The 14,895-nt window shown below is 37.9% G+C and overlaps 1 protein-coding gene across 1 annotated transcript in view; it reads left to right on the forward strand.

The window, feature by feature from the left end:
* The window catches only part of AHCTF1_1 (Protein ELYS), a 63,890-nt gene that overhangs the window by 20,913 nt on the left and 28,082 nt on the right, over positions 1-14,895 (forward strand). The window contains exons 10-13 of the mRNA XM_051210835.1: positions 907-1,827; positions 7,755-7,985; positions 11,629-11,852; positions 13,868-14,570. Of these exons, the coding sequence (XP_051072911.1) occupies positions 907-1,827; positions 7,755-7,985; positions 11,629-11,852; positions 13,868-14,570 (2,079 nt within the window). The remainder of the gene's footprint in view (positions 1-906; positions 1,828-7,754; positions 7,986-11,628; positions 11,853-13,867; positions 14,571-14,895) is intronic.

Raw genomic sequence — 14,895 nt, forward strand, 5'->3', positions numbered from 1 at the left:
AGTGAGTAGGAGTTCTATGGCAGTGGTTGTATGCACGTGGCCATATGAGAGCATTTGGAGAGGGATAGCAGACTCTCCCCATTCTCAGCTGTACCAGGGCATTTGGGCGAAATATGTTGTATGCTCCTTATTCACCTGGTCTATGAGAACTATGAAATGGTGTAGTTCTATTGTGTAATTTCTTAACAGTGTATACGAAATAACTGTCCTTTATCTCCTGATTTTTAATGATTCCCATTGTTCTTATCAATTTATGATAAAAACCAACTTTCATAAAAAATCTCTCAGTCAATATTTATAAGGATTTGTACAAGTTAAGGGTTATTTGGACTCATTAGCTCAGTGAACAACGCGTTGACGTTTTGAACGAAATTTTCTAGGTTCGAGTCTTTGTATGTAATTAAGTCTTGATGATTTGGACGCTATATTCGTTTCTAAGCTATTCTGATAACCCGTACGTTAGAACTATACAGCGACCTGAACACCAGCAAGAGGACGCAAGTATCTGAGTAACACTTTACTCCAAGGTTCGTTTTTGTGCAGAAAACATGGGTATCTATAGTGGTTAACGTTTGTTAAATCAGCATCATATTTCAGCCAATCCGTTAACGACATATTATGCTACTGACTAATAGTAGCACGCCACATTGGAATTCTAGAATACTCCATTATGCTCTGATTGGCTAAGACTCTTCAGCTCCTTTTGGGCCTCTGGAGGTTCCGTTGAAGTTCTCCAAAAGTCGACTCAACAGTATGGATATCAACACAGATATACAGTTACATACAGTAGATGAAACACACTGACAACTACTATTCTACTTAAGTAAAACTTCTAGTTTATTATTTTCATCGTTTTATTTTATTTTATTATTATTATTTTTTTGTGATTGTTTTCTTGACCCATAGCACACCTATTTAATTGAATCAAGTTTAATGTCATTTTGGAGTCGTATTGTTCAACGTGAATCAAATTTAATTCAATATTGTCAATCTTATCCTATATTAATAAATTCAAATATAAATTCTACCAATAATCATCATCATTATAAAAGACCACGTCCAATTCCTGAAATATTTCTACGTCCATCATCATTATCATTTCATTGTCTTATATTTTGGACTAATGATATATCTTATAGTAATAATAATATATTAAACTTTTCTATGACACAACAACATCGTCATCGTACTACTACTACTACTACTACTAATACTACTCATCAGTATTATGATTGTATCTATCATCTTAGTCGAATTATGTTTGTATCATATCAAGAAGAATGTCTTATAGAATTGAATCAATTTATAAAGAAATCATCATTAAATTATAAAAAATTTAATATTATTCAATGGTTATCTAATGCATGGAAATATGGTCTACTTGAATCACCAGGTTTAGATCAATTTGATGATGATGAAGAATTTATGAATTTATTAAATTATACACAAAATACTACTTTAATAAAGAATAAATATACTACTGATAATACTACTACTACTATTAATGATTATGGTATTCATTTAACACTTGGTGATTATTATGATCAATCAATTATTGATAGTTTAAATAAATTATTATATAATTTAACAACAGAACAATTCAATAGTAATACTATTGTGGATGATGATCATGATCATAATGATGATGATGATTATATTTCATCAAAACGTCATTGTAAATATCGTCGAATAGATCAATCAGTCAATTCATCATTATATAGTAAAGGAATAAAAACACTTAAAAAGAAATATCAATATTCTTTAGATCCTTGTTGGGTATTATTAGCTAATTGTCTTTTAGAACATGGTTGTATTAATGTATTAAAGGTAAGTTTGTCTAGTTAACTTATTATTATGGTATATGCTACTTATATTGACAGGCATAAGTAGTAGGTAACACCAGTCAAACAGTTACAACGTAAGATCAGGGACATATATGCATCGGTCGAATTTGCCGTACCTCATTACCACAACAAGATAAACACCAAATTCATAGAAGTAATCACTTCAATGGTAGTGCTATATAAAAGAAAGATCGTGTATAAGGATATAATACAGGAAGGAAGTATAAGAAAGAAATGTATGAAGTTATTTCAATCTCATAGTTTAAGGAAAGACAAATAGTGTATACACCGACGTCATTGTGATCGATTATGAGCCATGTTACCCAGAGTCTCAAACCATTGATTAAGATAGTCACTCGAACCCCAACGAAATACTCTGCATCTACCATGGCTAAGACTAGAAGTTGGTGACTTCAAAGACTGACACCACTTTTTGGTTTGACCACCCCTAATTTTCTTACAACCATCCCCAACACTAGTCAGCATTGCGCGTCGTGGTAATCGGTGTTCAGGCATATGTAACATGTGACCCAACCATCTCAGTCGATGAAGATATACAACCTCATCGACTGACTTACCATCCTTCCCTATTACCCTGCGTCTAACCTCATAATTACTTACTCGATTATCCTAGAAGATGCGAGCAATATTTATAAGGTATCTGTGATCAAATACTAGTAGCTTACGAGTATCTTCTACTCTTAATGACCTCTAACAACATTATGTAACATCAATCATAAAGTGAGACGCCTGACAGCATCAAGTTGCAAGGTTGAATGGAAGACTATGGGAACAGAGAGTAATTTTCATAGCAATAAAGGAACGATGAAGATTGAGGCAATTAATGGAAGATTTGCAAATGAATTATCTAATGTATGTTTTTCACAATTTGCGAAGGAACTCTGTAATTATATAGTAAATAATAAGTTGCTTGTCGCCGCCTAAGTGTTCGTTCATTACACTCTTAATACTATTGAGTTCATATATTAGTAGTTGGGAATTAATTTGATGTTTAAAATTTACTGTTGGTATATATCCCAATTTAAAACTGTCAAATTGATATTTGAGTTGGATACTGACTAATATTGGAGTCCAGAACGCGCGTTTCTTCGTATTTGGTACTAATCAGATCGATGTACCTAGATCCCAGTATTGATGCTCACACATGAGCTTGAACTAAGTACCTTCCTCTCTTTATTATTTATTTATTTATTTATTTGAACACATGAATATTGGTACAAGAGAGCGCCAATATATATGCGCCACACAAAACAATGAGAATTCGAAGAGAAGTAGAAAAAAAAAACTAAGGAGCGCAAAAGAAAAAGAGAACAACGACGAAGAGATTGGAGTAAGGTAGTGTGGTAGTAACGACGGAACGAAAAGGTACAATCAGAAGAAATCTTTCAGGTAAAGGAGACACAACCACTTTTTATGAAGAAAGTAAAAGAAGGTTACAGCAGGATCGCCACTGGCTTCTATTCTGAGCCATATCTGATAACGTCTCTAGCCACTGTGTAGCACCATCTCTCGGACCCCAACCAGGGAGTCGTGAAGGACCAACAGAAGCCAGTCCTTTGCAGCTTTCTTTCATACCACGACACCATGTCATGCACTGACCACCTCTCCGCTTCTTCCAACTAGTCCCAGAGTCGGCAAATAATGCACGACGTGGAATTCTCTGGGACGACATTCGTAGAACATGTCCAAGCCACCGAAGTCGGTGTTTCAAGATGGTGACACCAATTGAATTATCATCTCTGTGACCGAACACACGATGCCGAACCTCTGCATTACTGACATGGTGTTGCCACTGAATGTCAGCAATCCTTCGGAGACAGCGATGATCGAACACAGAGAGTCGTCTAACGTCCTCAACTCGGAGAGACCAGGTTTCACAAGCATAGAGCAAAACTGCTCTCACCGACGCGTTGTAGATCCGACCTTTACAGCCAGACTAACATCACGAAGGCGCCAAAGGTGGCCCAGATTGGCATAAGCCGCTCTGGCTTTCACTATTCGTGCATTGATCTCATCACTCACCCCCACCAGCACTTATGCAGCTACCCAGATACACGAACTTCTCAACTACGTCTATCTGCTCACCATCCAGGGTGAGTACAGGATTAGAATCCTGCCAGTCTTGTAGAAGTACTTTGCACTTCGAAGGTGCGAAGTACATTCCATACCTACGGACACTGATTGCCAACTGATTAAGTGCGGATTGCATGCCTTGGGCATTATCGCACAGTAAGACAATATCGTCCGCATACTCAAGGTCGAGAAGTCTTTCTCCAGGCAACAGATCCACACCACCATTACTTACATCCATCAGAGCTGTTTCCAGAATGTCATCGATGGCAAAGTTGAAGAGGAATGGTGAGATTGGGCAACCCTGCCTAACCCCACTGCTCGAATGGAACAATGGAGAGAGGTGGTTGTATGCCCTCACTCTGCCTGAGGTGTTTTTATATAGGGCTTTTAGGATGTTAATAAACTTCTCAGGCACACCCTTCTTCAATAGACAATCCCAGAGAACAGTCCTGTCCAACGAATCGAAGGCATTCCTGACCTGTTTTCAAGAAACACTACGATTGTTGGCCTTTGATAAGTATGACGGTGTTCTAACATTAGGCGGAGGGTGAAGATATGATCAATACATCCTCGACCAGAACGAAACCCAGCCTGCTCCTCGCGAGTCAATCTTCCTCGGGTTTTGAACAACCTACGAAGAATGACGGAATCCAATAGCTTGAATGCAATCGGAAGTAGACTTATCCCCGATAGTTGTTACAGGAACGACGTGAACCCTTTTAAAGATAGGGACAACTATCGACTCATTCCATGACGTTGGTACACTCTCTAGTTCCCAAACCTTTGTAAACAACGTCGTCAATTCCTTAGTCATAAAGTCACCACCATCTTTAAAATGAGCCGGAGGTAAGTCATCTGGGCCAGGTGATTTGTAACGCTTCAAGAGTTGGAGTTCCTTGCGGGCTTCCGCCTCATTTGGTGGATCAGACGTCACCGGTCATGGTGGGCAGGACAGTCTGACCGATGTTGCCGGAGCAGCAGGCCAGTCGAACTGCCCTTCGAAGAATTCTGCCCATCGTCCAAGACGTCGATGGATGTTAGTGATTGGCATCCCATCATCCTCGCAGATTGTTTCACTCACACCAGACTTCTTGCTGCCAGTGGCTCGGATGAGCTGGAAGAGCTTCCCGTAGTTACCAGATGCAGCTGCTGCTTCCAGCTCATTAGCACGCATCGACCACCAGGCTTCTCGGTCCTTACGCAAGCTTTGCCCAATTTCCTTACGTAACATCCTTCGTTTATGGTCAAACTCACGGTCACCCGGAGTAGACCGACGGGCTTCAATGAGTTGTAAGGAACCTGGAGAAACCCAGTGCTTAAAAGCGGGACGTTTCGCAAACCCACAACTGACTGATCCCGCCATTTTCATGGCGTCATGCAATTGCAACCAATGCTCGTCTATACTTTTCGGTGGAGTGGTAGCTAGCCTAGAGGCTAGCTCGGTTCGATACTTACTTGCAACAGAAGTTGCAACCAGCTTGCTAACATCAATGTTTTGGTGGTGGTCACTTCGTTGGCCACTGAAAAGTAAGGCAAGATTGGCGCAGACCAAGGCATGGTCAGAGTCCAGATAGGTACTCCAAAAGGAGCGGCAGTCTTGTACACAACCACGCCAGCGGTAGCTCATCGCGATGTGATCAATCTGAGTCCAGGCTTGAGATGCAGAGGGAGGACGCCAGGTGGCACATCGGCGATGACTGTGCCGAAAGTTAGTGCTAGCCAGAAACAGGTTGTGGTCTGTGCAAAGTTGCAGTAGACGGTCCCCGTTATCTGACCTGCGACCAACGAGTCCCCATCGGCCACCTAAACGACTCTCTTCTGTGCCTAGACGCCCGACCTGGGCATTCAAGTCTCCGGCTAGTACTACAATATCTGTCGAACGCACTTTCTGGAGAAGAACTGATAACTGGTGGTAAAACTCATCCTTGATTGCATCCGGGCTGCAATCTGTCGGGGAATAGGCGGAGATGACGAAAAGACATCGTTTCTCACGCCGATTTCTTCTCACTTTGATGGAACTTTCTAATCTAACAGCACATAACCGACTGTTAATGGGGATCCAATCGACTAGTGCTGCCTCAGCTCTAGCGCTTAGTGCGACACCAACGCCAGCAAGACCAGACGAAGATGCCATAGGGTCCCCGGATAAGCGCACGTAAAACAAGCTATTCGAAGCGACAGATGGAGATCGAATTTGTAGTACTTCACCAGAGTCTTGAATACGGGTCTCGGATAGACAACAAACATCAATATTAAGACTTTCCAAAGACATAGCCAGCCCTATCTGTTGTCCGACCTGCATAAGTGTGCGAACGTTGAAGGCAGCCAGTTTGAATGGTGCACGTGGTTTCAGAAAAACTGCTTCAGTCCTCGTATTCGGTGGTAACATACAATTTTCAACCGGACAGTGACTCGAGAACGTTTAGATACAGTCGAATTTCCACCAAAGACGAGCCGCTGTATAAGTATAAAAGAGGGTGAATAATGTGGAAAATAATAATAATAATAATAATAATAATAATAATAATAATAACAATAATTACAATAATAGTAGTAATAATAATAATAGTATTAATAATGACAATAATTGTAATGATAATAATCTGAATCAATTGTTTGCTTTTCAAAGCGAGAAAGGTAATTTCCATAGGCATAAAGAGTTCATCAATTTGTGTGTGGGCTGTGATACTGCCCGGGTGCCCAAACCGAAGCAGGTGGTTTTCTTAGGGGGCCACTCCCCGAGCCTTTGACCTAAAGGTCTAACCCACAAGGCAGTGGAGTATCGTAAGGAGATGCAGTCCCATGGTAGCCGGTGACCAACGATTGGTTCATACGCCATTTGTTCCCGCAGGATACTGGAGCCAACCCATGTGCACCATTGGTTTGGAATCCGGTTAAAGCGCCGGACATTCGCTTTTCGTCCTCTCATTTTCGTAAACAACACCCCCGCCACGAGAAGGCAATGAGTAGGACTTCCCTGGCAGAGGCTGTATACGCGTGGCCGTGTGAGAGTATTTCGAGAGGGTGAGCGGACTCTCCCCACTCTCGGCCGTACCAGGGCATTCAGGGGGCACCTTCCTCTCTAAACACCAACAAAGAAAAACTCATTGGAATCGTTTGTCGGTGTGTGTTGTTGTTAAGGCGATTATGGAATTACTTAGTGTTCTTTTAGAAATACTAAAGTCATGCTGGTATCGGTTACTACAATCGCTTTTTTTTCTAATTCATCTTTTCATATAATCTTTGCTATTTTCTGATTGGTTCCCACTACTCTTAGTTCATTAACTATCGTTATGCTTCATGGTCATGCTTTCGTACTATATCTAGTGAGCTCTACCATTTTAATTTGTTCTGCTCAAATATGAAGTTTCCCTTGCACTTTATCTTCCTGTGCTAGCGACTATTTGTTAAAGTGTTGAATAGCAGCCGCTGTTATCGAATTCCCAATAGAACTATCTTTATTAAAATAACTGCATCGTCCTTTAATTCGCAAATATCGTAAGGAAATCGGAAACCTCGGTAGGCAATCGTTCTTGTCACCAATTATCAGTGATATATATGTCATCGTATCATCGTCATTTGGAGTGGTGGAAAAAATTTCTGCGTCCTTTCCTTTCCCCAGTTGTTAAGGGGCTAGATCAATAATGCTTAGGACAATGGCGGAAGTTCAATTGAAGGTTATTTTGCGTTTCTTTACACCCGTTCGTTTTTCATCCGAGTTACATAACTTGACACCTGGTTATAACAGTGAGATTATTTATTCCATCTTCTTTTAACCTTTTTATTTATATCCATTAAATCTTTCTCCCACTTAAGAATTTTGAAAATTTATCTCCACTTGGACAAGATTCCCCAATCAATCTAAATTTCAAATATAGTTGGATATGGCTACGATTTTGTAGATTGAAATCTCGTTTCGACAAATTGACAAGTGTACTATTTATGCCAAAGTCATCAAATGGAGTGGAATCAGTTTTATCGAATTCAACAGATCATGGTCATTCAAGAATACCTGATCTTTTAGAGTTGGGCTGTACGATTAATCAAGTAGGTTATTTTATTTGATTGTATATTTCTTATCACAGTAGTTCGAACACCAAGAAATTGGACACAAGTCGGTCAGTCAGTCATACACATTGTAGAACCCAATGTATATATACATCGGGTTAAGTTTCCACGCTACATCAGTATAGCGAGATACCACAGTAGTATAAATAATAAACAGTATGAACGGTAATGACAAAGACTAGGCATAAGATATAACATTCACAAAGAAAGTATGTATTCGGGTAACAAAGAACTTTATTTTGACGTAATAAGGAAAATTAGAATCTGAGGGAAGGCAAATAATTAATGCACCTGTGCCACTGCAGACGATTCTGAACCGTTTCACCCATAATTTCTAGTCATTGGTTGGGATTTTCGAGAAGACGGCAACCAGGTAGTCTTCATCGACCTACATCACTCGGATCATTAGTAGTGTCACATTTTCGTTTGTGCCTTCGTAATCTTCTTCCAACCTACTCGTATATCAGCCAACATTGTGAATCTAGCTAGGTAGTGGTTGGGGGTACTTAATACGTGCACCAACCACTTCAGTCGATAAAGATTCACTACCTTGTCAACTAATGTACCATTCTTACCTAGTACTCTGCGGCTAGCCTCATTATTGCTCACTTGGGGGTCCTAACGTATTGAGCCAGTGCTTGGATACAGCCTATAACTAAATACTAGTACGCTACGAATATCTTATATTTTTACAGGTCTCAGTTCACAGCTATAACGTATAACGAAGCGAACTGATTTACAGTATACCTGTATTTTAAATAGCAAGCGAAAATCTCGTTTACTCCAGATGTGAGGTAAGTTGACTGACGGCAACCAACCGACGTTTCTGAATCCGTGCCGAGTTCTTGTCAGATGCCAACCCATGAAGGCTGATGAGACCCCCATGATAAATGAATTGATCAATACACTCACCTACTTCACTCCCTATTATTAATTCGAACACTAATGCAGGCTAGTCCTAAAACAACATTTTTCATTTAGGAGGAGGAAACATCCCGAATATGCTTGGAGTGTTGCTCAATTAGATAAGATGAATTTAGATCTTGTCAGCGCTTTCATCATTTAGGACTATGCCATCCGCGTATTCTAAGGCTACAATGATGTTAAATAATAATCGTGCAAAGAAATGACAAAACAATTAATTTTATATACTCATTAAATAAATGCAAAATAATAAACCAGATAAGTATGTATTAAACAATACAATTGAAGTAATTCCAACAGTTGAGATCATGAGTCAGTTGAAGCTAGACCATCATGGAAAACCTGGAAGCACTGGACGGCCGTTTCGTCCTATTGCGGGACTCCCCAGCAGCGCGCATCCACGACCTCGCCTCGCGGGATTCGAACCCAGGGCCTATCAGTCTCGCGCCAGGCGCTTAACCAACTAGACCACCGAGCCGGCATCCAACGGTGTTAATGTCTAACTTCAACTAATCCACTACAACCTCCACACAACCTCTCCTGATACAATTGAAGTAAACATACAACCATATACTATCGAATATATAATAAAAAGCACTAAAACGGATAACAGGTGCTTTGTTCTCTCTATTCTGAGTATTTTGTAAAACTATTGTAGGATACCCTAAGAACAATTTAGTGAGCAACATGGAGGTTTAGGGTTATAATACTAAATAAAACTTACTTATTGACTGTGATTCTTGATCAATTAAGTTAGCTGAGGGAATGTAATAGGTTTGCACTACCATTTCTAACTTTGATGCATACTATCGGCTACAGTAGGAATAGGTTGGAAACAAAAAAAACTAGCATTAATTTATGTTGTTAATGAATGATTTTCTGAGCTTTCTTAGTAGATGATTTCCCCATCAACTCGAAGTTTTATTAGATTTGATTAGTAAACAGCGTAAATCATTACATTACATTTCTATACGCTCAAACTTTCCTGTGACTACACTAACATTGGGGTTTGCGCTTCATGTTACTATAGGACATTATTGTTTCCATGGTAGGGAGATTAATATTTTTCGTTGAACTAGTTATAGCATATATATATATATATATATATATATATATATATATATATATATATATATAATCTGGGTATGTTTTACGTAATAAAATTATCTGATTCATTCGATCAGTAGGTTCTCATAGTGTCAGGTAAGCTGGTCTGAGGACAAAGTCGAACTGTTTCTTTTGCTTGGAGTATGATGACTAAGTGGCTCCCACGGATAACCATCATCTTCAAATAAACTGTTTTTCATACAACTGATAGAAGGATTAAAAAACTGTCTCATTTAATAGCATTCATCATCCTGTCCTATGAGTGATTCTGTGATAAGAGTCCCAGACTGACAAGGCCTTCAGTGCACATCGAATTTACTTTGCATATCCCTCGAAAAATAGTCTTCCATGGTATTGACTACTGGTAAGTTTCGTCCATTCAAATACCTGTAGCAGCATTCGTCCTCATCTTAACTTATTGATTGACGTATTTTAACTGATTCATACTTTCTTAAACATCAAAGTTTAGTGTATGAAATGAAACAAATAAATAATTATGAGTAACTGTTATGTCCCCATAAGAATAATGAATGGTAACTTTTGGGATCCATTTATGGACCAATACTATGCGCATGTTTTTATCGTACAATTATTAAATAACTAAAATCTTCATATTCATATCCCTCTTATTATGAGCTTTATTTTGACCTATGAACTATTGTTTTACGATTTACGATTCTTGACTTATGCCCAGTCTATCAATTACTATCTCTCATATTGAGCCACATTTGGCTAATTCTTGTACAAATGTTGTTTCCTATTTTCTGGTACGATGTGGTCTGTTTGGTTGGTATATAAACCTCAGTATATTTGAAATACATGATTCATACCTCAGAGACGGAGATTGATGTTCTGGACTTAACTGGCTGGGCTAGGCACGTAGCAGGACCGATTAGTACTCTAGACTGCTCGCACGGGTTTTATACGTCATTGATCCGATCGATAATTCACCGCTCCCTAATTGGCGGTATGTATACATTAACAGGGCACATAGGCCACAAGTTATAACAGTAACATAGTAATCAACATGAAATCGGTATAATAATTAATGTTTAAAGGCGCAAAATGACCACTTTTTAATGTTCCTCTTTTTTTACTTACAAATATATGTGAAATATTGGTTTTGATTATTTTTATTGTAAACAATATACTGCAAATGTCATCAAGAATTAGATAGAGTGTCCGGCGCTTTAACCGGATCCGAAACTAATGATGCACATGGGCTCCAGTATCCTGCGGGAACAAGTGGCGTATGAACCAATCGTTGGTCACCGGCTACCATGGGACTCCATCTCCTCACGATGCTCCACTCCCTTGTGGGTTAGACCTTTAGGTCAAAGGCTCGGGATGTGGCCCCCTAAGAAAACCACCTGCTTCGGTTTGGGCACCCAGACAGTATCACAGCCCTCATACAAAGTGTGGCGCATATATATTTGGTGCCTTCTTGTACCAACATTTATATGTTCAAATAAAATAATGAATAAATCATTAGTTATTATTACTGATATACTTACTGACTAATTAGTACATACTTATGATTTGTAAAATATTCACTTTTATACTTATCTATATATCTTATATATTTATTTAGATTCAACTATTAGCAACATTGGCAAAACATTGGTTCATTGGGAAAAATCACAATTCTATTATGAATAGTCCTAGACGATTTCATTTATCAACTAAATTATCGTTAATTTCAGGACAACATCCTATAGAATTCAGTATTAAAACATATTTATCCTATGCAAAACTTGTAGTGTTTCTATTTCGTTTAGGTTTATTACCACAAACAAATGAAAGATTCAATGATAAGTTAGTTTTGGTTTTTATTTTTTTTATGTTTCATTGTATTTTCAATAGTTCAGTACTATGATAACACCTATTGGATTGTTATTTGTCAATGTGTATTCAATCTTATTTAGTTATTTACTTTCTCCTGTTACTCCCAATGGAACATAGGCCTCTGACCAGCATACTTCAAACCATTCTGTCCTGGGCCTTCTTTTCCACTTCTGTTCATTTTTCTCATTTCTGTTTCCATTTCTCGGTGTAATATGTTCTTTGGTCTTTCTCTTTTCCTTTGGCCTTGAAAATTCCATGTGAGGGCTTACTTTGTGATGCAGTTGGGTGCTTTCCTCAATGTGTGTCCTATCCACTTCCAGCGCTTCTTCTTGATTTCTTCCTCCGCTGGGATCTGACTTGTTCTCTCCCACAGTAGATTAATGCTGATAGCGTCTGGCCAACAGAGTATCCAATCTAGTTTTATGTTAAATAAACATGCACTAGAATGCCTAATTGTTTTTAGGCCGATAGAAATCTAAACATTAATTTATACTATCTGAGAGGACGAAAAGCGAATGTCTGGCACTTTAATCGGGTTAGTGGATATGGAGGATCCACGTAGGGGAGTTGGAATACCCTGATTTCAGACCAATGGTACACATGGGCCCCAGTATCCTGAGGGGAAAATGACGTATGAACCAATTTTTTATCACTGGCTACCATGGGGCTGAATCTCTTTACGATGCTCCACTGCCTTGTCGATCAGATCTTCAGGTCGAAGGTTCCAAGTGTGACCTCCTCAGAAAACCATTTGTTTCGGTTCGGGCACCCGATAAGTATCATAACTCACACACCAACGAACTTGTGTGGCGCATATGTGCTTGGTGTCCCTCTGTACCAATATTTGTGTGTTTAAATAAATCAATCAACTATTTGTATCTACATTTATATAGCTTGATAAATAGGGTAAGTAATTGTCATAGCTCCTAGCACTCAGACTACTTTGAACATCAGATATAGACAACTTACTACTCCCCGTCTTAGTTCCTACTAATTTTGAAAAGTAAATGAACTTTTGACAAGGAAATATTTTTGAGTTCTTTACGAAAGTTGACAAGATGAAAAACTTTCTGGTATAAGAAATTCGTAATGGAATAAGATATGCCAATAGTTAAATGATTAAGACAATAAGAATGTCATATAAATGAAATGTTAATAATTACTGATTAAAAATTAGGTAACTTTTGAAGTTTGTCTTGTATTCTTCTATTCATAACACCGCCTTTTTTTTCATTATCAAAGGTTGTGTCACGACTATTTATAAGGTGCATGTCGTAGAGAAGTGGTTTATGTGATGATCTTTGAAAAGTTACTAATTTCTTTAACTGAGATATTTAAAAGAGAAATCAATAAATATTGGTGATAATTATTGACTAGGATACCATTTTTTCGAGATGGTGTAGACATTTTGTAGCTCGGGTGGAGTTTTGTTCTCTAAGCTGGACATTTTGATCTTAGAGCTTTCATTGTTCTTCTGAATAACACCATCAGCATAAACTTCAGATGGAAGTGAGGTGTTTGAATTTCTCCACATGTGACTCATAGCTTATTCTGTCAACCAATAACCAATCAAGATCGAGGTCGACAGAACAAGCTATGAGTCACATGTGGAGAAGTTCAAACACCTCACTTCCATCTGAAGTTTGTGCTACTGATGATGTTATTCTGAATAACAATGAAAACTGCAAGACCAAACTATCTAGCTCAGAGAACAGAACTCCACCTAAATACTATGTTTCCCTACCGCTGCAGAAAATTGTATGATCTTCATTTAAATAATGCTTATCAATCATCTAATAACCACTTTACTAAAGTATACCTATTTAAATTTCATGTTTCTCTTTATTTAAATCGTCGTAACACCACGAATAACAATAACAACACCAGCTGATATCTTTCATATATATCGCTCTTTAAATAATCTTACAGTCTATATCAGTGGTATACTTGAAGTTAATGTTTTTTTTTAATGATTTTTATTTCAGTAAATTCTTTACAGATTCATCCTATCGAATCAATAGTACAGTTCTCTTACCATACAATTCATCAATGCTAACGGAAACAATTTCTGAATTACGATGTACACGGCACCATCCTGTTGATTTAGATATGAATAATAATAATAATGATAATAATGACTGTAACACTAATCGATTAACATCTATTAGTGACCATATTCTTTATTCTTCACTTCAAGCACCATCAAAGCATCTCAATAATAGTAATCATACATTTGATAATTACTTGACTAATAGTGAAATCCATGATATCTGGAAGGAACAAGAACACTTAACATCATCATCATCATCGTCATCATCATCGTCATCATCAGCTACATTGAAACCAAGAAATTCATTAGATAATAATGAATTACCAAATTGGTTAAATTATCCACCGAAAAATTTACAATCATTATGTGCTTTATGGCAATTGCCATATAATCGACAAATTAAAAAATCACGATTAATTATACTTGGATTTATATTATGTGATTCAGCAGCTGAAACATTATTTCATCAATCAAATTATGATGAACATTATAATGGTCCTATAGATGAAGATAATACTGATATTAATAATAATAATAATAGTAATAATAATGTTAATAGCAATGAGAAGACTCAAACTACTCAAATGATTAATAATATCAAATCTACAAATTCCAGTAGTTTACGTGCATTACAACTGGTAAGTGTAATAAATTAGTTTCTCTATCTAATATGATATGATATTTGGCTGAACTACACACCTATCAGTCAGTCAGTCAGCTACAACATAGGGCCAGACACATATATGCATCGGTCCAAGTTGCCATACCGCATTAGTACAACAAGATAAACACCAAATTCGTAGAAGTAGTCAGTCAGTCAGTAAGAATGTAGAACTTCGTACGTATGTACATTAGTTCGAGTTGCCATACCACCTTAGCACAGAGATGCAGTTGTCGATTCAAATCCAACAGTGGTAAAGGTAGTAAGAGTCTAAGCAGTAATCGGAAAGATTAGGGTTTAGA

Source organism: Schistosoma haematobium, chromosome 1 (genome assembly GCF_000699445.3).
Source record: "Schistosoma haematobium chromosome 1, whole genome shotgun sequence".
Taxonomy (NCBI): domain Eukaryota; kingdom Metazoa; phylum Platyhelminthes; class Trematoda; order Strigeidida; family Schistosomatidae; genus Schistosoma; species Schistosoma haematobium.